At 38.0% G+C, this 24,532-nt stretch overlaps 2 protein-coding genes and 1 non-coding gene across 4 annotated transcripts; 2 read left to right on the top strand and 1 right to left on the bottom strand.

Moving 5' to 3' along the window:
- The first annotated feature begins 157 nt into the window (after positions 1 to 157).
- Positions 158 to 21,484, top strand: LOC111329928 (uncharacterized). 2 transcript variants are annotated; one of them, XM_088735270.1, is made up of 11 exons: positions 158 to 212; positions 666 to 743; positions 6,746 to 7,055; positions 7,943 to 8,201; positions 8,758 to 8,925; positions 9,265 to 9,369; positions 9,740 to 9,837; positions 10,729 to 10,813; positions 11,315 to 11,375; positions 11,808 to 11,968; positions 13,298 to 21,484. In XM_088735270.1, exons 2-11 carry the CDS (start codon positions 719 to 721, stop codon positions 13,343 to 13,345), a joined length of 1,320 nt encoding a protein of 439 aa, XP_088591396.1. In that variant the 5' UTR covers positions 158 to 212; positions 666 to 718; the 3' UTR covers positions 13,346 to 21,484. The 2 variants fall into 2 exon arrangements, with proteins under 2 accessions (XP_088591396.1, XP_022790430.1); XM_022934695.2 differs by lacking the exons at positions 158 to 212; positions 666 to 743 and adding an exon at positions 4,790 to 4,981.
- Positions 394 to 2,898, bottom strand: LOC111329948 (uncharacterized). The gene is made up of 3 exons (XM_022934714.2): positions 2,411 to 2,898; positions 1,587 to 1,827; positions 394 to 1,431 (listed from the first exon to the last, which is right to left on the bottom strand). The coding sequence occupies exons 1-3, from the start codon at positions 2,896 to 2,898 to the stop codon at positions 1,222 to 1,224; spliced, it is 939 nt and encodes a 312-aa protein (XP_022790449.2). The 3' UTR covers positions 394 to 1,221.
- Trnaa-agc (transfer RNA alanine (anticodon AGC)) lies at positions 18,695 to 18,767 on the top strand. The gene has a single exon. It is a non-coding gene; the product is annotated as a tRNA-Ala (tRNA).
- Positions 21,485 to 24,532: the final 3,048 nt, after the last annotated feature.

The following is a 24,532-nucleotide window of genomic DNA, read 5'->3' on the forward strand; positions in this document are numbered from 1 at the left end:
ATGATCATTTTTCAATTGTTGCGGCGGCTTACTAAAAATCAACTTAACATCTTAATATTGAATTTATTGGCTGACTTAGATCCTTATATTCCATGAAGAACTTTTTGTCTGTCAATACGAAATGTTTTCTCCTACACATAAACGTGCGTCCCACATCAGTCCTTAGACGTTGACTTACTCGCCGCCGGAGATCTTAGGAAGAACTTAATTCGGTAAGATTCTAAACGTGAAAACTTCAATAAGAACTAAACTAAGCACTTCCTTCTGTTGTAAGGTTCACCTGAAGCCTGTTGACAGCCCGCTTTTTTTTTTGTAAGTCAAACTTGGACTCCCATCGCGCGAGGGCTGGAAGCGAGTAGTACAGCGCTCCGCACGAAATTTTACGTTTGAGAGAGACAAGGAGCTTAGATTTTAATCAAAGGTTCAACTACATAATAACACGTAAATATACATTGGCTGAATCCTTTTGTTTTCTCGCAGTAATTTCGACCACTCCAAAGGAATACTCGATAGGTAGCTAACTTATTATCATAAGTTTGTACAATTTTTTTAAGGCGCACTCCTAAATAACAAGCCTTGTCCATGCGCTATGGTAAACGGAGCAATTCTATGATGCATCAGTTGCAGAAAATAATAAATCTTACACGTGTTTTGTTCTATTTCAGGGGACCAAGGATACTTACACGTATATCACTTAAGAGATTACTACTTTAGTGAAATGGCCGCGTTGTATCCGTATTGGGGTAAGTACCAGCGCTTAGGTGTAATATGACTCCTGTTTATAGCAACGGCTTACCAACTGAGAGAGAAGTATGTGGGCCTCATTTAGAACGTATAATGGATAGAATGTATTATTATGCTAACTGGTTCAAGGAAAAGGGAATGTTTCTATGGATAATTGGCGATATTTTTAACTCTTGATAAATTTCAGAGTCTGAGAGAAGTCCGAAGTTTTGAAAGAGTGAAAAGTTCACAAAATGAGTGGGCGCGAGATGTCTCCACTCTTCTGCAGCCAGCTAATCAAATCCTAAACATTTCAGCAATTCCAGATACTTTCGATACAATATCAGACTTGTATCAAACGCTAAGTATTTTCAATTGCCCTGTGGCCGTAATGTGGCCCAGTTAGCTCTATTTCGGCCATCTGAAATATCACATTTCCCTTGTTCAGGAGATCATGTTTAAAAATAACATTTATGAATAATTTGCAAAAATCATTTGCTATCTCCATGGATGTGGGTAATAATAAACGTCAAAGTTTTTCAAATCTCGGAATTTAAGGCTCTGAGAGCGTTCATGTGGACCACATGATATGTGACGTAATGGCGACATGTAGTTTAATACTTCCCAGTCTCTCTCGTTCTGAACATCAACGATTTCGTCGACAAAAGCGCCGTTTGAAACCTCCCGGATGTAGATTCGTTTAGGAAACTAAAACAAGAAAACAGAAGTATGTCTTATGATTAAACAAGCTTAAGTTATTCACTGCTTATCATGACTAATTATCCTTCAAAATTAATTCTAATCAAGCGCAAGTTTTGCACTGCAAATTTTATGCATTGCTATTTTATTTATCGCGACCTCACCTGCGTTCCTATTTTATCACAACTATCGTCGTTCCTGGAACCAACATTGGCTGCCTTCGACGAGCCGTACACTGTTTTTGAGTCGGAAAATGAATCCATTCTTGTCCAAGGTTTGTTTTTTTCCTGATCTAAATGCATTGTATCATACGTTGACCTCTTTGGTTGGCGTCGAGCTTTATTCTGAGACATCTTGCCTTCGTTTCCATCTTTCTTTTCATCATGATCTTTTTCAAATCTAGATCTTTTGCGATCGAAAGAAAAAAAATGTCTAACAGTATTGCACTTCTAATATCATGTTACGATTACTGATTTATGTGCTGAGATAAAAATTTTTTGACCGCTTTGGTCCTCGAGTCGTATGGCATAGCTCTTATGGCATTTTTTTATTGACATAGTAATATCTTATTTTCCTTCAAGCAAACAGCAGGGTGTAAACACTGAAAAACCTCGAGATTTATGTCAGCCAAATAAGTATTTGTTCATTTTTTAGCCCCTAGCTAACGAAAAGGTTAAAAGCAAAAGTGATTTTTTTTTTCTTTTTTTTTTAAAGTGATCTATAACTAGATTGATTCTTCCTTACTTTGTCTTATGATTAACTCAAAAAGATGAAGCAATTGTGCAGGTGAAAGCTTAAGAAAATTGCAACATTTTCACGTGCGATCTCTGTGATCACGTTTTATAATTAGTTATCGTTTGATCTGCTTTAGTTCCCATAGTTGACTCCAGTATCATTCACTTTGTTTCGCTTGGTCTTTGTGACTGCCTCGTTCTATTACGACCCTTGACCTAAAGGCGCCGTATTGGATAATTTAAAGCCCACTTACTGACTTAACATTCCTCTAAGTAAAGCGTAACGCTTGACCGCGTAAGTCGCCGGTTGCATGATCCGAGATGTGTGGACTGTTTCCGTTGTCCGTTTCGTGAAGCTTGTCGCAGCATTCTCTGTGGTTGTTTGATCTGGGTCTAAGCTCATTATACCCCCCTTCACTGTATTAGTCCCTTCTTCTTCCGTGAATGATCGATAAATGTTCGCCTCAGGAAATTTCCTTAATGCAGCTTGTTTAGAACTAGTAAGAGCAGGTGAGGGACGACTGATAGTGTCATAATTACATTTCTTATCTTCAGGTGTTGAAAAATGTGACTCTCTACTAGTTTCCGCAAGGTGCGCAGAGTGCGGATGCTTTAATCGCAAGGTGCACGGTGTTTTCATCGGATTCACCCTTCCACCAGCTGCTCTCATGGCTGCTTTCGACAGAGAATTATTTTGGTGATTACTTTTCTCCTTTCCTTTGTCGCCTTGGTTGGAAAACATGACCTTTTTTTTATCTAATCCACTTATGGTTGATCGCTGAAGTGCTTTTTTTTCTGCTCCGCGGATCCGCCTGTTACGCTTTCATCTGCCTAATTAAAATTACGAGATCAAGAGGATATTTTGTCATGATGGCAACATGCAATTGTTGCATCACGTGATTTCGCGCGCTATGCTAAATTACCCACAAAGCATGTCATATTAAATTTCTAATAAAAAAACTACTACGACAAAAACAACGAAGTTAGCCTATTCACTTGATTTATGGTACCTCAATCCTTCAAAATTGTGTTTATTTCTCACCACCGCTTAGCCGTTTGTGTCATTTATATAAAAATACGCCTTTTTTTCGACTTTGAGGCGTTCGGAAAGATAGTAAAGGCAATATTATTAATCATAAATATCATACATACGAATACTAATCACTACCTAGCGCTACTTTTCGGTTTTTTCAGTCTTCAGGAATATAAAAGAGATCCTTACAGTGTTCAAAATCCGCTATCTAGCCCCTCATCCTTTTAACAAACTGACACGATGGTCTCAGTTTAATTTTTTAAGGCCACTTAAAATGGCGAAATCAATTTATATTTTCCTTATCAGTATATACTTAAATTTTCTTATGATGTCAAACGTGATATGATTTTACGAATTTTATCTCATTTAGTCAACATCTTGTGTTATTTCCGCTCTTATCTGTTTCACTAAAAATCTCCTCTTGTCGGCAAATTTCGCCAAAACGTTTTGAAAAAATATTCACGGAGTGAGGGAATAAACTAGATGTAATTAAATAACAAAAAGGGAAACCCTTTGAACTCGCTATTGACTTCACTGACGAGAAAATCGCTACAATAATATCTTCGCGAAAATATAACACTGAGTCTCACCGTTTCTTCTTATTCCAGATCGGCTTAAATATTTACATGATGAAAAGCGAGCCAAGCCAGAATAAAATCGAATTAAGAGTAAAAAAAAGCCAACCATCAACTGATAAGTACAGAGTGTGGCAAGCTTGGCAAAAACGCAATATTATTGTTATAAGTGATGATTAATCAGTTTCAGTGTTCTTCTTTGTTTGATTTTTTCTGGACAAACATGCTCTTCGTGTGTCCTATGTTCCCTAGTTACGGACATTTAGAGTTATTCAAATTTACTTTACACATTCTCAGAGGTTCCTACACAATTTAAGATGCATTCTTTGGAGCAAAGAAGGCACTGAATATTTCGCACCATTTAGGGGGGTGTCTAACTTTCTTTTCGTGGCTCCATCATCAACTCTTGGCTTTGTTGTCTGTGAATGATTGTATTGCTCTCTACTAAAGGACAAGGGTGTCACATCTCTCTTTCACGAAATAGGGCCAGAATTCTTTTGCAAATATTTGTGTGAAACTCCCACGGAATCGAATTAACTTCATAAAACGGCGGAGAAGCAACTGTGCTCTCACTTATCATAAATTACTTTTTTTTTCTTTCGAAAATATTATGTTTCGTTATTGATCATCCATCCTCCACGAGTTATTTGCATAAGAAAGACCTCTTCCAGTGGATTCAGGAAATTGAGGCAGAAAATGAAAATATTTATTTTGCCGTGTTGGTGCTTTGGAAGAACGGAGAACAACTTTATGATCAGAAATCTAGACTTTGATTATTCATGTTGGAATACGAGGAATTTCCCACTTCTGGATGGGTAAAAATCGAGAGATAATCTTTATACTTCGTACAGATGAGTGATTCAAAACAAAGTTGGAGGTCATCGTTACCAACCATCGGGATCTGGTATCCGATGGTATGTATATGTAAGTCTAGTCTCTCGTATTCGCGTGGGCGGAAAGTAGGCGGATGCGGCGGATGCATAATCACAAAGAGTCAGCGGATTTTTGAAGCATGCGCAATACGCTCATGTATTAATTTACCGCGATTGTTGTCGATTTACTTTGTACTCAATTTGTGACGGTTTTTCGTCTGTGAAAAGTTCGGAAGAAGCGCCCTTGGTAGCGTTTTTTGTTTTTTCTCGCACAAACTGAGGCAGAGGGATTAACTTTCCCGAAGAAATCGGCACACTAAGCTTTCAAGAGCTCGTTACCTTCAGGTAAGTATCTCCTTTTCGAGGTTCGCGCTGGTCTTTGCATGAATTGAAGTCGTTATGATAAGCTTTTTATCACTCGTTGCTCTTAAGTGTCGTATTTGGGCGTTTTCTTTCGTGTTTCTGAAAATTTGCCGTATATTCGAAGGATTTGTACGTTTCCGTACTCGTTCGAGATAGAGTGAATGATGTTTTACATTTATGCGAATCTTCGTCGGACGAGATCTGAGTAACACGGTCTTTCCCTCATGACGCAAGGCCTTTATAATTCACCTCTAAACGCAAGAGTGGACAGGAAAAATAATCATTTCTCTTCACATCCCTATAGCTAAAACAGACTTTAGTATCCTTATATTTTCCATCCTCCTGGATCTGCTGAAATATCGCAAACCGTCTTTGAGAATTATCGATTTGCGAGGAGAGGTTTACGTGCTGGAACATCCGTTGTTCGAATTTAACAGAGACAAAGGTTTGATGTGAAAAAAAAATTGTCCTTTCCTTATGGGTTTAAAGGAATTTTTTTGTGTAAAAGAAGTATTTAGGCAAAATTTTTTCCCCAACGTACAGTGTGAACTTACTATAGAAAACGGTGCCACAAGAGGGAACCGCCGGCTGTAAATTCTTGTAGAAACGTAGTTATTGCTTAGCGATGTTGGGTAAGAATGTTTATTGTTCTCGGCTCTCTTCACTTCGAGGGCAGCTGATGTTTTCATAATCAGCTGCATAGTGATTTTAATGCGCGAGATTTTAAGAAAAGATTTGTCCGCGGATGTTATTCGTAGATTTTGTTATTACTTTGTACATTTTCTTGTACCTCATTCGATGCCCCTCGTTGATTAGTTCTGACAAACTGCGTATAACGTCGGACTGTTCAGACGTGATTACGTTTTTTTCTGGTTGTAAGGAAAAAAATTCTCATTCAGTAGAGTCCGGTATACTCTGTATTTTCTCCATGACGCCTTTTCGTTCAAATGTGTCACATGTTTTAGGCTTGGAATATCGCAAACTCTATTTTTAAGCACAATTATACCCAAGACCAATCTCAATTGACCTTGAAATTATTTGAAGTTCTAGCTGAAGTCATGCACATTTGTGTTCCCACCACGTTGTTTTCTTTGCACTGATTTTCACTTATTTATTTTTTAGTTGCGTTCAGTAGCTTTTTAGTAGGAATTAATATGGCTGTGGTAGAGTTGGAAATCAAATCAGACAATAATATTAAGATCTTGATGGTTAAAATTGTCTTCTCAGAGACAAAGTTGGTGAAAGCTGAAACAGTCATTGTTTGCCCTAACACTGTTTTGGCTTTCTGTTTGATATCAAATTATTTTGAAAACCTGAAAGGTCTTCCAAAGTAAATGCATTTCATGTACATTATCACCCCCAAAAGAAAACAAATAAATCGTTTGTATAAAGGGTAAATAAGAGTTTCCAAACAATACTGCTGTTATTTCTGTAAGCAATTTCTGTTCTGTTCATTCAGGCCCTTTTTTGTTGAAATTATATTTTGGTGAGATTTGTTCTCGGACTTTGTGGTTTATGGGTAATAGGAACTAAAAGTCATAAACAAGCTAGTGGAAAGTCCCTGGTTGTTGTAAGATTATACATTACTAGCCCTACGTGTGGAAGGGTGACAGGGATAAAAAGCTGGCACTCTGAAAGTTGGGCAAATTAATATTTTACTTTGAGAGATCTTTCATGCAACATTTTAATGGAATAGTTTAGTACTTCTAGAGCGCTAACTGCAGATTTTACTACACATTCTGTTAGGTTTAAGGATGGGTCAAAGTGATACAGAAAGCACATCATCTTCCATGAGAGGAAATCCTGGTTCTCCACGCGACATTTCTGTTCTCCTAGATGAACCCAGTGCTGAGATACCAAACTTTCATCATCCGGGACATCTTTCCCCATCAGTATCAACCTCATCTAGTGACACTAGTGAACCAGATAGTTCAGTAGTTGTTATAAACCAGACACCTAAACGCACAGAGATCCCTGTTATTGATCTTACATCACCAGATGAAGGTGACGAGGGCTCAGCAAGAACACAGGGAAATGCAGCAGCTCCTCCTCCATAGTGAGAAATTGTGCATTGTCCTTAGTCTCTTACTAAAATATTCTCCTCAACTCTAATTAGTAATCAACACAGAATTTCTCCTTACAATATCAATGCAATATCAAGCAGACAAGGGATGAGAATAAAGGAAACAGAGGAACGTCACAAGATACCAGTATATCATGAGTTGATCCAACACCAAATTCTCCAAAATTGACATCACAAGAACTGTTTGGCAGACAGTTAAAAGAAAAACTAATGATCTCTTTTAATTGAATGGATTAACATACTTTATTGTACCTGTAGATGTACTCTATTAATTGTGATAACCTTATTTTTTTAATCAAAATTGAATGTCATCTAGTAAATAAAGTTTATATGTGTATGTATGTTGAGACTATGTTTTGGATCAATTCTATACTTATTGTAAATTATTTCCCTTTTGGTTTACATTTGGAGTTCAAAATAAAAAAAGAGGAAACTTAGCTTTAATTAAAAGTGTAGGTGAACCAAAATGAAAAATGTAGTTAGACCAGTTAGCATTCTGGATTAGCTTTACATCTTTGATGAAATGTGGTTGGTAATTAGAAATTCAACTGGCATTTTATTTATGGTGCATTTTTTCTTCTTTATTTGTACAATTGTTTTTTACACTCTACATTGTTTATTAATTTAATTGTTCACAAAATTAACTCAAACTTCATCACACATCTGCTTGGCTTTGTTAGGGTGGATCTGTGGTAATTATGTGATGTTGATATTTTTTTTGGGTTGTTTTTTTCATGGTTGAACTAAGACTCTAATAGTGTATGGACACATTTAGCATCTAAGCATGAAGGTTGTTCATGCTTAGATTGATTTTTGAAGAGTAGGAAACAAATGTTCTCCTTTTTTGTCATGTTTTCTAGTGAGGACTTTGCACAGTTTGCTTCCAATTTTCGTTGGCGCTTTCAAGGACGTGACTCCCGAGGGCAACGTTTTCCTCTCAATGAAAGTCGTTTGCGTTCACGTCGGATTCGAGGCAGGCATGTCCCTTACACAAATTTATTTGAGCGTGGTCCTTCAGGTGGAGGCAGAAATGAAGGATTATTAGCAGAATTTGCTGACTTTGCACCAAGGCCAGCTCCCTCTGGTGAAAATAATACACCTATTGTTATCGATGATGAGGTAATACTTGTATTTTCTTCACACTGAGTTGGCCCGTATCATGAATCACCTTTTATCTGCACTTAAATCGAAATCTTAGTTTTTTCCATTGGCTACTTTTCTTAGGATAAACTTAATTTGTATTAAAGTAAGTAGAAGGGACCAGTGCATGATAAAAGGAACACATGAAAACAACTTATTATTATCCTGCTTGAAGGAAGCCAGGTGCTGATTCTTATGTTTCCTGGTGCTGGTTCCTATATCCCACCCTGTAGCAATTACCTTTAACTCCTGCTCTTTGCAGAGGAAACAAATAGAAAATTCTTTGTTTCTTCATTGTAGCAAAACTTTCCCCAGAAATGAAATCATTCCTTTCTTACCATTTTGAAATAGTAAATTGACTGTTACAAGAAGGATGTCAAGATTTCTCTGAAATATTGGAGGATGAATTCATCTTTTGAAGTTTAAAGTATCTCAGGCACACATAAACTAGAGTAGATTTCTCAATATTTTGGATTAAAAATACTGGATAATAAGTTTGAATAATTCATATAAAAATTTGTTTGTATCTCGACAGAGACTACCCTTTGCACAACACCAGGTTCCACCAAATGATGCACCCAGTTGGTTTCTGTCTGATAGACAACATCGCATGGAGCGATTCCGTCGCCGACTCAATGCCTCCCGGCAATCTACAAGGTGCTATCTTCAGTCAGATGAGGCTCTCGCTCACAGATTACAACAGGTAAATTTTTGGATACAGTAGTTTAGTTATTATCGGTTATTATCAGAGTTCCACTGACCACATGTTTCACTTTTTATGATCTAAACAACATGATAAAGTCAAAGGACTGGGTTTGCTTACAACATTACATAAATGTACAGTCTGTGGCTTAAGTCTTGGGATGGTTGATGTTTCCCTTCTTAGCTGCAGTGGTGTTTGCTTTCTCCTCCCCATCCTTAATAAAATGTCTAATGATGGAACTTCAACTGGTCTTGGATGGGGGAAGGGGCATTTCTTAGTTGTGGGAGAACTTCTTGCATCAAACTATTTTGTCAAGGAAAACAATTTATGTTATTTCAGGCTGAATATACACGTGATGTAGAAGAAAATGTCCACAATGCTGGTGATACAACCCAAGTTCCAAGGGCTAGGATTGGTGGACTACATGCAATACCTCCCACTGTGGTAAGAATGCCTATGTTGTATTTGGGGTTATCAACCGAATTTTGTTTTCCATTTCTAGTGTAAATTGACAAAAACTGCTCTTGAAAGCACTGGATTTAGAAAGAAGAAAATGTACTTTACATGAATTAAATCTTCTTGACATAAAGGAGTTAATTTCTGCATTATGTTAAGTGAAAAAAAAATTGGCACCAATTTATTTATCTTTTTATCTTAAGCCATATTTCTACCTGCTAGTCTAATATAGCTAAGACTGGTTTAAATGGAGGCCTGTGTAAATATACTTAATAAAAAATGACCTGAAGAAGAACAAGACTGCATTGATGACAAGCTGATTATTATACATGTAGTCATACATTGTTCTTTTTTGTAGCACCAGCCACCAGCACCTTCTCTACAGGTACGACGCAGACGTCCAATCCACTCAACTTTTGCCAGCCAAGCCTTTCCAGAACTGCTTCTGCCATTTGTGTAAGTAAATTTGGTATCCTGTGTTAAATTTGAGAAGTTTCACATGTACTGTGCATGGTACAAAATAAATTGTTTTTAAATGAATGAAAGAAGTCCTTAAAATGTATTATCCAATGTAAGATTTTTCCTCCTGTAATCTAGCAGCAACTGATGTGCATGTATTGGATTTGTCAGGGATTTCATTGATTTTAGAAGTACCAGTAGGATGGATATTAGGACATGATTAGGCAGAAGACAGTTCTGCGGTGATTGAGGCAGATTTGTCACCAGTCTTTTTCTTCTGTCCATTCAACATGGTGCACAGCAAACTGATTGTGTTGTTGATTGAGTTGTTAGAACTCATTACAAAATTCACCCAACAACCAAAAGGAGACAAATATAAAAAAAAGACACTTTTATTGATGACTGCGCTATCTATAGCGCTATCTACTGCGAGGATCGCGCATCATACGTTTCTAATACCGCAGTTCAAAATATATGAACTTCATATATTTCATTGTACTGATTTATCACTTTCACGGGTTTATTATGAATCAACTTAACGACCTGCTCCCAGTTGGCTTGTTAGCTCAATTGGTAAGAGAGCTGCACTAGTATCGCAGAGGTCAGGGGTTCGAATCCCATACAGGCCTGATTTTTTTCAGGTCTGATTTTCGCTATTGCTTAAATAGCGCTATCTACTGCGAGGATCGTGCATCATACGTAAATATATTGAATGTTTTCCAAAAAAACAAAAAACAAAAACTGGGAAGTCAAATGGTCATACTAGCCGGCTCTGTTGTGGAGAGTAGCCACTGGAATGTCAGTTGCTGGCTTCAAATGAAATCCCTGATATATATGGTAATTTTTCATTGCCTGTCTATTAAAATATGATTTTGGTTTTATTTGTAGGTCTGTTGTGTCATTTCCTCCCCCACCTCTTCATCATTATGGGGACTCTACCTTGGGGCATTCAACTGAAGGAGAAGATTATGAGGTAAAGGAGAATTATGTTTGGTTTCATACATACTGAGATTTACACCATGAAGTATTATTGTTTGTTGGCTGTGCTCGCTCCTTGGTTTTTTTTTTTCTTGCATCACAGCTCATGATTAAAAATTGTTTGTGCACACCTCCCATGGAATGATCTGAGGGTGGCAAGGAGGGGTCTGGATCCCATTTCAGGCACAAATTTTTAGAGAAATTCATGCAACACATGTTTAAATAGTATTTCACACATCAGGAGTTTAAAAGGGACAAGTTCGAAGCTCAACTTACCTTACCTTCATGAAAAATTTGGGCTAATTACACTTCACATATAAACCCATCGCCACTTTTTGTGTCATTTTCTTTTCAGCACTGTAGTTTATGAAGTTTTGTTATTGGCACTTGTCCGTTTTGCTCTATAGTAAGTCTATACTAACAACTGCACCAGAATGTAGACAGATGAGTATACTACTTGTTATTACTAAATGACTGATTGCTTATCCTGTTCCAGGCCTTGTGGAATCTCAGTGAGAGGATAGGACTAGCTAAGGCTCGAGGGCTCAGCAAAGAAGGTACTTTAAGTCAAGATTTACCATAACCCCTCTGTCATAGTGTATTCTTTTCTATTTTGAAAAATATCTTGTACTCAAGCTAATACATTGCCACTTATATAAGTTTGTTCAACGTGAATTTATTTTATTCAGTTTTGATCAACTCAGTCTTAATTTTTTATTAATGCAAAGCCATTGGATCAAGCCTTTGTATCAGTACAGTAGGTGGTTTTGTAGGCTTCCTCTGAAACATTAATAACTCGTACAATTTTATAATTTCAGTGAGATGCATTGCAATATTTATTGTTTTTGTTTTCAATCAAATCTTGTGAAGTCAAACTTTTAATTGTAGATTAAGCGCTTAAAAATTCCATTTAACACCCTCTATTATTATCACTGCCAGCAATGAAATTGGGCTGTAAGTCTCAGTTTTCTATGTTGCTCTTGTTTCAGTAATTGATAATATTCCAAGTTTCCGCTACAGTGCAAGTTCACGAGATTCTTCCAATGGAAACTGTGTGGTGTGTATGAGCGATTACAGCAAGAGTGAAAAGTTACGACGTCTACCTTGTAATCACGATTTCCATGCTAAATGTATTGATCGCTGGCTGAAGGTAACAGTGCACTTCATTCTTTGTCAATCATTTGATTATTTCAAAGATTTTAAATCACCAGTGAAGAAACTATTCATCTGGGATTTTTAGTGTGTTTTAGGCAGGGTTGTAGCTAAGAATTTATGCTGCTGGCTGAAATTTTTAAGTGAGGAGGCTCAGATGTGGTTAATGATTGTAAATGAATAACCTCAGAAGTGCTGTTGTGCTTTACCAAGCAATCACCAGCTAGAAATCCCAGCAGCAATCACCACTTTTTCATCTGACAAATTCCACTGGCAGCTGGTGCTTAGCAACAAACCCTGTTTATGGTTAAGTGTAAGCTTGGATTTTGCTTCAATACAAGCACTAGTACCAATGGTAGTGTGGTGGTGGCGTGTGTATATGTTATAGTTCAATTTTATGCTTGGTTCAAATTTTATTTTCCTTTGTTCTCAGTCATGTTAATGTATGATAATGAGTTTGAAACAAAGGAAATTAAAGTTTGAACCAAGGATAAAATTGAACTACAACATATACATCAAGGCATGCCTAACATGATGAAAGTTTCTTATAAATTTTGTTCTGAGAATTTGTTTGTATTTGTGTTGTGGGTGCTGGCAGTAAAAACATTCATACTTTTGCTTATGCTGGCACAAATGTGGTAGTAAAAACCAAGCCTTATGGTTTTCAGCATGATAGAGATTTGGGCTCAAGCTCATCACCTCCATTAAACGGTATCAATCAAAACCCACAAAAGTTTTCGGAGGAGATTGGAGGGGCTTTCCGTACTGCATTGAACCAGAAAATATAGATTCTTGCACTTTGATTGGTCAAGGATTCTTTGACATCTTTCAACAATCAATTGTGACATTTACAACATGAGCATTTATTAAGTCTTGGGACTGAACTGGCTACAATTGGCTTCTTGAGAGACATTTTGACTAGCGTAGTGCTTCCTTGCAAACAAAGGTTTTGACGACCTCTACACTTTATCTATGGGCCAGACTCTGTCTCTGTTCTTGGATGTGTGACAATTTGGAGGCAAAGAAATAGTTTTTCACTCAAGCTGAGTTATATTGAAACAATTATTTGCTGAAAGCAAAGTGAATGGTATTGAGTGATAATGAATAATTGTCAAGATAAAGTCAGAGGAATTATTCAAAAATGTTATTTTTACCTTCAGCAAACAGTTGTGAAAAAAAAAATTGGGAATGGGAAAGGTTTAGCCCAGGAAGCTGAAATAAAACTTTAGTATAAGTTGTAGCTGTTAAGGGTCAATGTGCATGCTATCAGTAAACCAGAAACTGTGTATATAGTCTTTTGTATTAATGTTGTGAATTTGGTTTTCAGAATAATCGAACCTGTCCTGTGTGCCGAGAAGAGGTCATGGAATCTTGATCTTAGCCTAACTTTTTAGTCAAGCTCCAATTATCCCTTACGGTGATTATAGAAATTTTGCTGTTGAAATTGATATATACATACATATATCTCTATATATTGATTATTATATTGTTGTGATTCTATGTTCTTGACATTTGTAATGTTTTGCAAACTCTTGTGAAGTCTGTTGAGAAGAGAGAGAGAAAATTCATGACATGGTTTAGAAACCATTCCAACTTATCACTAGTTCTTACATTGGATTGCTAAAATATCTCTAAAATTATTGAAATAATTGTATGCTGGAAGAAGTAACAGTAATTTTGCTCCCCTGTGTGAGTAAGTTCCATTAGGCATTTGTGTATCAAATGTAGTTTCCTTGAGGGTCGTCTTGAATAAGAGAGTCAGTGTGGCATGTACAGATCTAGGTACTTTCTTACTGTACCTACAGACTTTCCTCTTTCAGTTTTGTTGCTTGTTGAACATAACTACAATCCATCCTATGGGAGGGCCATGTCAACAAATGTGTGGCAGTGTATTTCACATCCAGCAAAATAATTTTACAATTAATTGTATTCACACTTTCAGGATGTTGTGGGAGTATTTTTGTTGGCACTATCAGATGTAATGAGTATAATTCGAATATTGCACCTTCAACACTTTTCCAGTATTATTTTTGAAATTAAGGACCTTGTCTACTTTTTCCACACACTGAGCTGCACATTTAGCATTCCAAGACTGAAGAATGAGTTTGGATGACTCGTTAAGGAGATATCTTCAAAATTGTATTGTTATGAAAATAAATATTCCTATATTTGCATTGGTAAGCTTAGAAATGCTTTGTAGCATTGCTCTGAACTCAGAAAAGTTACCACAGCTCACTTGTACGATAGTTAATCATGTAAAGGCCCATAGTGAAATTTGTACATAATATTTAAAGAGGCTAGTGTATGTTGACCAATTGCTTATATCATATACCAAGGCGCTGTCATAGCATTAAACACATTTATACAGCTTTGATCCAAAGTCTTGAGTAACTAACAGTTGTCACTTTTGACCCTTCAACACCAAAGAGAGTCAAGCATTTAATTCATTCCAACAGTGTTACCCCTAAATCATACATGATCATTGGACTGATGAAAATGATTGCAAACTCAAGAAGTTCTTGATAGATAAATTCTCCTCCTAATTACCATAGGAAATGTAGAGGGAACATTATGAAAAACTTGCATACTATGTTAGGGTGTAAAGGTTGAGGTATAAGACCCAAAGTGGGTTACTTTAGTTTCTCGCTAAAATTCCTGGAGCATTAAGATAAAACTTACACTTGTAGACAATTTTTTTAACAGTTTATTGAAACCCTGTATGTATACCTTGACACCTTGAGCCCTCTCGACTTGTGGTGTCTGTCAGGCCATTTCTGATTGGTTGAAACCCTTAGTTTGAGAAAGAGACCTTCCTTGGCTTTAATTGGTCATTTTGTTTACTGTTTTTTTTTTTTTTTTTGACACTTCATGCAGAAGTGCTCCAATCAAATTATTCACTCTGACAGTTCTTGTGTGAGCAGTTAGTGCATAGGAATTTTGGTAGCCTTGTTGTGATAAGGTTTCCTTGCAACACTGTAATTTATTATGTATTCAGTTCTTTGATACAAAATAACAAAGCCAAACAACAGTAGGTTGTCTTTTGGACTCCAGCTTTGTTTCTAGAATAGTCTGGGGTTATACAGGAAGATTTCGAAAAAATGTGTAGTATGGGGTTAAACAGAAATATTTCGAAAAAATAATATGCATATTCTACATGACAGAGAAGGTGCACTCTAGAGGCATAGCCACAATTAAAGTGTTACAAGGACACATTAAATTTCGGCCTCGTTTCCATGTTGAAATCTAAATACTCCGGCTGTGTTTTGTAACTTATACTACCATTCAATTCTACGAGCTGCCTCGTGTTGTTAAGGAAATTTTTCTCTACCAGAATCAAGTGTCAGACCTTCTCTGTGGCAATGATAGGACGAAACTAATTTTTTTCGATATCCGCTCCGTGACTAATCCGGTCACATGACTCGTTTAGCCATTTGTACGAGAGCAAAAAAATTTTGATAGCTTTAGAACAAACAAAATTTCTGGTCCAGGAGCCCTCCTGCCTTGGCTCGATATGGGCTAGCTTACAATGCAGGCGTTTGATTGGGACCTATTAACGTTATCACCAATCAATGTCTTGCCCCAACGTGGGAGCCTGGGCATACACGGGCTATTGAAAAAAAAACCTTGCCTGGTGGAGGGGCTGTAAACTTGTATTGACACAGGGCTCACCCCAAGGTAGGGTTTATTGACCGTTTCGTCAGAGAGGGACTGGGAAAGAGAGTCGAGTTGGCGTAAATCAAAAAGGCGGCTTTCGCGCCAACTACGTCAACAGAAGTAAAAAATGTAAGAAAAAAATTAAATACATTCAGCTTGTTTATTTTTCATTTTTTAATAGCCAGTACAGTAAGTTTTCATTCAATTTCTGCACATTCTGTGCATATATAAATAGGAAAACAAAGTTAAAGTTGAAACTTTGTTTGACATTCTCGCTCGTGGCATCGTCGTATACTCCTCAACTTCTGTTGAGGAAATATACCTCTCAGTGTCCTGGTATTCCTTAGATAAATTAAACACAGAGGCAGATCCAGGAATTTTTGATTTGGGGGGTCCAAACTTTGGTTCAGAAAGGACTGTTGGACACTTTTGAGGCAAATTACTTCTCCCCCACACCCCCTTCCACCACTCGCGGTTGCACGTTAAAATTCCTTGGCTGCTTACCGTTTACTTGGATTTATTAAAAAATCAGCCAGTAAAATAGTGATATACAATCCTGTCGATGTAAGAGTTTCAGTCTCAAAGTTGTAAGCGTCACCTCTGGTAGGGAGGTCCAGACTCTCCAGACCCTCCCCCTGGATCCGCCACTGAAACGTGTATCTTTCCTTCTTGTGAGGGGCCTACTGTCATTGTAATAAGGCCCTCCAGAGGGGCTTATTGACAATTTTTTTTCCAAAAATGTCAATAGCCCCTGGATATGCCCGGGCTCCCCCAGTTAGGGCATGACATTGATTGGTTCGTACTTGCAAACCGGCCATTTTCGATTGGAGTTCGAGTTGACGGGGAGGGAAGGGAGGAGAAAAAAGTGCCCCACTCCCTCTCCTCTCCTTTTTTTTGACCTTCACTTATCCTCCCAGTGGTTCTGTCCTGGTGTACCGGTTCACAAGGGAATTACCATTGTTCTTTCTTTGTTTAGGAGTCACTGGTTAGCTGTTGCGTATTGTTCGGTCTTTTGTATCGGCTCTAGTGAACCGGTACACGAGGACAGAACCCTCTCAGTGGTCGTGGTACAATTTCATTCTTCCCCCTCAGTCTTCTGAAGGCACCAGATAACATCGACCTAAACCAGATGAGCCATCGATATGTCAGCGGCGTCTTACAAAATGAATCCTCGACTTCCGCTCATTCAGTCGATCGCTGCGAGAATGATTACTCGGGCTTTCCGAAGGAAACGCCCAAGGTATAAATTCGGCTGTGTTTTTATTTTTTTTCGCGTTCAGTCACAAAACGAAATTCCACTACAGCGCATGCGTACAATGTACGCGCATGCGTACAATGAACCCTAAAGCGCAAATGGCTGTCTTCGTGGACAATTCCTAGCTTGATGTACCCAAAAGAAATTCGATGGCAATTACGCCCACTGTATATACAAAGTCACACACCGTTCGTGGTAGAACTGCACTAAATGTTGTGGAGGGATCTGGGGACGGGTCGTTTCGCGAACTTTACGACAGATCAATTTACGAGCGATCCTTTATGAGTGAACCTTTTATCGAGAAATAACAAGTGAAACCTGCTATATCAAATGAGTTATGTCATATTATGTTTACATGTAAACACAACCGTGTATTTAGACGTGATCGAGAACCCAGTAGAATACCAGAAGCTACTCTGGAACGTCTCAGAAGAAAGGGCAGAAAACTGAAGGAATTTGTTTATTTACGTATTCGTCCAAGCATATTCGTCCAAGAATATTTGTAAGCTTAATACGAAGAGGGTAAGATTAAATAAAGGTACAAAAGATGTTAAGAAGTATTTGTTAAATTGTTCAGTGAGGGGTGAGGGGTATATCAGAGGACAATGAAATTGAAGTATTGAGCAAGGTGGTATTTATCAATGTTTTCTTGTAATAGACCCTTGTGTCTTTATAGGAGTCAGACACACGCATCAAACTATTGAAAATTTCAACTGAGTTCAGATGTTGAGAAAAATCCTGGTCCTACTCCAATGTACATTGACCCTAGCAAATTAATAATGGCACCAAATAGCCAAGCTAATGAGTTGGTATTTGGACAAAATTCAGGACAACAATGTGTTGCAATGAGTTTATGCTCTTTGATTTACAATAACAAACAAGGAATCAATTCGGCTAATGATCTCTTGTCAATAATGAGTATTGGAAATAAGTTGTTTTCAAGTTTCTCTCAGTTAACCAGACAATCATTTTTAATGCAGACAGAATTACCTATACTTTTAAATGTGTTCAAGACTGAAGAGCCTTTCAATCACTTTTATCCAAAAATTTCAACAATGTTGTCTTGACAATAGGATGTACTGCAGTTGCTATCTATTTTAAAGGTAATGTGGGCTTGAAAATATTCGATACTCGCGCAAGGGATATTTATTGTGGAAGCCATCCTCAAGGTACATGTGTGCTGCTTGAAGTATCCTCACTGAATAGCTTAGTACATGGTTTTCAGAGTATACATAACAATGATATAGTTGAGTTGAAATGGGTTAAAATTAACAAGAGTTCAAAATAGTACCCTTTTTCAGAGTCATGCCTGTAAAACCAGAAAGTTCAATGTGAGTTGTGCTGTGGCTGTTTATTCACTCTGCTACTCCGTAATAAAATCATGTAGTTATTGGAATTCAAACACCTTGTCTAATGTTATTCATATGATGCACGATCCTCGCAGTAGAGAGCGCTATTTATGCAATAGCGAAAATCAGACCTGAACAAAATCAGGCCTGTACGGGATTCGAACCACTGACCTCTGCGATGCTAGTGCAGCACTCTACCAATTGAGCTAACAAGCCAACTGGGAGCAGGCCGTTAACTGATATTGGAAATCGGTTGTATTCAAGTTTCTCTCAGTTAACCAGACAATCATTTTTAATGCAGACAGAATTACCCATACTTTTAAATGTGTTCAAGACTGAAGAGCCTTTCAATCACTTTTATCAGTTGTATCTGATTTATATCTGTATCTTTTATCAGTTAAATCAGTTGTATCTGATTTATCATCACGGTTTTATTATGAATCAACTTAACGGCCTGCTCCCAGTTGGCTTGTTAGCTCAATTGGTAGAGTGCTGCACTAGCATTGCAGAGGTCAGTGGTTCGAATCCCGTACAGGCCTGATTTTTTTCAGGTCTGATTTTCGCTCTTGCATAAATAACGCTCTCCACTGTGAGGATCGTGCATCATACGTATCTATAACCGCAGTTCAAAATATATGAACTTCATATATTCATTGTATCTAATGTTATTCAGTATAGCAAAAGATTATATGAAAAATCAATTCTTGAAAATCTTGTAAGAAATAATGGTGAATGCACAGGGTTTTTGATGTGGTTTTCAGTTTTTTGTATGACATGTATTTTTAAACCCACAAAAAGGTCAAAATATGTGTATTCCCTCTTGGTATTTAATGAAGGTCAAATGCCTCTTATTGAATATAATAAAACTGTAAATAGCATTACTTCTCTTGTTGGGGCCATCAACAATATTCAATATTCAGAGATTTTTCTGTTAAAAACAATATGAACTACTGAACAGTAATATTGCTTCAATCTACTGATTTCTGACAACTCCCTCTGGGTGATCATTTGGCAACAAACTATGACTCGGTACCAATAATAGATGAAAATTTCCCTTCTCCTTCCAGTTAAAGGCAAATACATAACCTACTCAAGGTTTGTAAAAGCCTTGAAAGTCCTTGAAGGTGCTTGAATTTAAAAATAAAAAATTCAAGGCCTTGAAAGTACTTGAATTTGAGGACTGGGGCTTGATTTTTTTCAATGCTTTTTCTAAGCAATCTTCAAGTTGAAAATAACAGTACTTTCATTGAAAAGCTGAGAAAGAATATTAAATGATTTCAAAATTGCTTATGCAAACCTTTCCAAAAGTGGTCCTTTAATTTTCTAAAACTTGGCTTTCAAAGTCATTGAAAAGTCCTTGAATTTCAACCCTTAGATTCTGTAGTAACCTACTCCTATATAGTAATATATTATTTTGATTGTTATCTAGTACCATAACAACACTCATTACACTCCAGCAAACAAAAATAAACACAAGTAGACTTATTCATGACCGGCAAAGACGGAATTGCGTGACGACAGTAACAATGGCAATATGGCAGTCCCCTTAAGATAACTTCAGATGTGCGATATTGAAAGCCCGAGTTCACGCAGCTATGCGTCTAGTTTGACTTTAAAAAGGGTCAATTTTTGACATTAATAGTTTATATTACTAAAAACTGTTAAATCTACATTAGATTCAGCAGTATTGCGCCGAATTATGTGGCTTATGGCCTTTCCGAGGAACTTAGCTGAGGCTTGTTTCAGTCGATGTTATTTAGTGTCGACACGCCACCAAATACTATCTAACATCGACCGAAACCGAACCGGATCTCTGCAGTGGTTCTGAAAAAAAAATTAAATAAAAATTCAAAAAAACATAAATAAAATAAATCGAGCAAGAGTGTGTTTATTGCTGTCCTTAGAGTCTCAAACAGTTGTATTTCAGCTTTTTCGACTTTCAGCTTAAAAAGGTCGGAAATTATTAGTCGGTCGATGTTATCTCGTGCGATCTAGCCCCTTCAAAATTACTCGTGACAGTTCTCGTCACACCGCCAGCGCCAGACATAGATATTCGAGAAGAGACTGGGAATTAGCCACAACACTCACGTTTTACCTGCACGTGAATTTGGCCTAATGTTTACTCACGCGTCCGATACACGTGAAGCTTTCCTCGTTACGCGACAACTGACAGGGAAAATTTTCGCATTTTGATTAGTTGTCGGAGTCAAAATAACGGTAGATAACTTTTGAACGATCGAGATGCGATCCCTACGTTTATACTAACAAGTGTAATGTGTGATTGCGAAGTTTTAACCACCAGTGCACCCGATGGTATGTCGAAAACAAGCGAATGGCTCATGAATAGTAACTTTTCAACAAACTGTGGCGATCGCCAGCAGTCTTCTTCTTCGTCGGGAGAGTCTTCGCGAGCTGTATCGCCGATCGAGAGTCCTGGGCCAGTTAAACCAGAGAGTAGTGGAAAAAAGCTGCACAATGATAATTTCCATCGGAAACATCGTCACTCGAAATCTCACAAGAAAAAGCATGTCAATGGCACAGGAGTCGCAGTGGATCGATTCAAAAGAACTGCGACTGTGTTGCGCTGTTCAGGACTTCTTCAGATCACGAGAAGTATATCTCAGCTTCTACATAACAATGAAATAATTCAAAGCGAGATCGACAAGCTTCAACATGAAACGAAGGAGCATAGCCAGCAGTTACAGAGACAATTACAAAAGAAACTTGAAGCCGAGAGGGAGACAAGAGGTGCGTGCAGTTCGGAGGGTCAAAAACTACTCACGAAACTCGCTCAATTTGAGTGGAATTGAATCTTTGCTGGAATTCACGCCAATAGTAACTCTTTTTCTGTAACTGCCGTTTTCAAGCTGGGTATTCCTTTTTTGTTGTTTATGAGGGAAAACCCTAGTATATAAGGAGTTCGAGGAATAAAAAAATTAATCGACCTAACTAATTTACAGCGAATAAAAGAGTAAGGCGCAGCGGATTATGTAACCATACTGCTTTTTATTCAGAGCATCCTTTGCGCGAACGATCTTTGTTTTGTTCACTTTCGATCGAACCTAAAGTGAAACGAACGAAGAGTTACTGATAACATGGTTAAAATGTGCAGATTTAAAAGAGTTCAGATTTGCAGTAAGATCTTAACCCTGTTCAAATCTTAACATGCTGGAGGTTTTTTTTCACAAATTGTAAATGTCTGTTAAGTGTTTGCTCATCTGGAAAATTCATTATTCAATAAAGTGTTGTTGTACAATTTCACTTTATATTTTTTATCGTACGCAAAAGCAGAAAGGGTGAGAACTGTTAAGCAGAATATTTACAGACAAGTTAAAAAATCTAAGTGCAAAGAAACGAGACGATCTTCCAGTAAACAAATCAAAAGAAAAGTTGAGGGTTACTATGCCACTGGTCGAATGAGATCAATTAACCAACATACCGCAGGCATTACATGTACTCAAAATGGTCGATTGTTAATGTTTGCGAAGATCTCTTCTGTAAATAGAGATTGCTGGCGAAGAGAGGGTTTGCATCAATATGCAACGTGCTTAGCTTGTACCACAGGTAGCCCAAGGTCTCATGAGACTCCGTGATTACATTGCGTAATGGGTGATTTGTAATATATCTCTTATCTAAATGGCGAAGCAGGTGAGGTAAAACCAAGCTAAACAGCCCTTAACCAGCCCAGAAAACTCACGCTGCAAAGGAGCAATTACTAAGCGAGGCATGTTTGCCTTTAAACCAAAACTAGTTCATGTTTTTGGGAAGAAACTGCGACCATCCATTCCTATACAAATTCTTATAATTCATCATTATTTGCAGAGGCTCATTTTGTGAGCTTGGGTTACTTGTGGCCTAATGACATATTAACTCATGATCATCACTGTTTCTCCCTTTCCTTGTGGATAATAGAACAACTCACTCTACAGTAACTAAGTAAACAAAAACTTTATTTACAGAGGCTCACACGTCTCAACACAAGCTGATGAATTAGTGGCCCTCTGTCCTAACTTCTGGTGGAGAGTTCAGAATAATCTAAACACAAGGAACTCTAAAACATCATCGACCTATAGTTAGCTGGCAAAGATCCAAAGTAACATAACACAAAAACACATTATTTTTATCGGCAGAACGGTGTCCTTTTTGCGTAATGTAAAGGAATTCCATTCCAGAGCTTTTTTCCTATGATCGTTTTGCCAGCTCTATTCTCCCTCTGCACGCTGCCCCATCCCGAGCAGCTGTGACTGCTTCCGTCTAGGTTCTCAGCGTCAGCCCCCACGTTTGCGTGATCGTCCTGATGTTTTGTGTTACCCAGGCGGGTGCAGTGCGTGAGATTTACGATCTCAAGTAAGAAAGCATCTTGCTTCTTCTCGTCCAATTGAATCGTTCTCTATGTTTCGCACCCAGACCATGACTGAAAAACACCGAAATGACATCACCCGTGATGATTACGATCTTGGTCTTACTCGTGAACTGGCTGTTCTTCCAGATCTTATCCAACTACGCATAAGCTGTCACTTCTTTCTTCAATCTTGCCGTCGTGTTTTCCTCGGTGCCACCCGTTTTGTTGACCTTCGCCCTGGCAGGCTGGCACACAAAAGCTTTCTAGCCCCCAAAATAGATCTCTGATCACGAGAATCTAGAGGAGAATTTTTTTTCTTCGAAGACGCTGGTAAATAACTACAAACCTTTCACTTTTGAAAGTGACCTGCGATCAGGTGTTCCTCTCGCGCTTGGCGCTAAAGGCGGCAGTCGACAGATTCATGCAGACGGTGAAGAAAATGTAACAGGAGCTGAGAAGCCACCAAGTCGGTGCATTGTTTCCGTTAAAGTTTTTAAAAGACTAAGGACTGGAGCCATTACTTTGAGTTACCCCCCTCTCCCCTCCATTATGCTCACTCTCTTCCGTGAGGGGCGTAGCCAGGATTTTTCAAGGGGAGGGCACACAGAGGATACTCACCAGATTGTCATGTCGATCTCAACGCCGTTTTTTACTTCATGTGACAAAGAAAAGGCCTACAAGTGTGGGTCACGGGAACTACCGGGCCCTCCCTTAGCTGCGCACTTGCCCCCTCCCTGGTCTCTCCGGTACTAAGAGAGCGCTTTGCTGAGACAAAAACACTTGCCTGCGCACAGGTCACCGTCGCTAATTCGCAGCCGTCGCTTGAAGACTTTCTTCCGCAAGTCAGTTGATCGCAGGCAATATTGGTGTTTGTACACATACCAACTGAATCTCTTCTGGACCGAAGTTTAGCTCGTTTTCTTCCTTACCCCACCCCCTAGTAACCAAGAGCAATTGTTGTGACCCCACTTTTACTCTTTCTCCCTCCCCCCTCCCCCCATCGTTGTTGTTGAGTGTTCGTTCATAACCCACTGTGACAGAGCTTACTGTGCACGAGTTGTGCTCCTGTCTCGTGTCTTTGTCGACTTTCCTTAGCATTTGGCAACCGCTGGTTAAATTAAAATAAGTAATAATAATAATAATAATAATTTAAACATATTTATTCAGGATTGCTGCTTCAGTTTAGGAAAGAAAACTGCTATCAATGCAGGTCCTGTTAAAAAAAAATAAATAGAAATCAATTAGAGTAAATTCTAAAATAGTTACAATGAACGAAAGTAAATTCGAACAATAATAAATTCTACGAATTATTAAAAATTATTTAAAATCATTAAAGATTTTTAAGCGCGCATTCTAATTTAACTTTTTCTAAAAATAAGACCATCATTCAGTTTCTAGTGTTGTAGCGGTGAATGTCGCGAATTCTTACATTAAAATAATTAAAAAAATATCTGGGAACTCTATTTGCAATGCACTCATTAACAAATCTAAAAATATGTGTTTGTCTTCTATAATAGAGGGGTTCCCAGCCCAGTTTAGTCATAGCTTGATCAGTTTTTAGTTTTGAGGCATCTTTGCAGTAGACGATCCTCGCTGGTCGTCGCTGTAATCGTTCAATCTTTAGATTAATAAAGCGTAAACTCTCGGCACAATGGTGGGTTCATGATGGCCTTTGCGGCAGGATTCAGGTGCTTAATTAATGAGCATGCTTTTTTAAAATATAAACACTTTATGGCGCCTTCTGTAGTATTGCCTAGGTAGGAGCCGTGCAAAGTAGTACTGTTCACGCAACTTCCGCGGGCTAAAAATTCACTCAAAGGAATTTTTTAACCTGCGAAAGTTGAGCATACAGCCATGAGCCATGATTTGGCATAAAGAAAAAAACTCAGACTTTCCCTAAATGACTGACTGGATTAATTGACTGTTTGATTGACTGACCAACTGTTTGACTGACTAACTTAC

Source organism: Stylophora pistillata, chromosome 10 (assembly GCF_964205215.1).
Source record: "Stylophora pistillata chromosome 10, jaStyPist1.2, whole genome shotgun sequence".
In the NCBI taxonomy this organism is placed as follows: Eukaryota; Metazoa; Cnidaria; class Anthozoa; order Scleractinia; family Pocilloporidae; genus Stylophora; species Stylophora pistillata.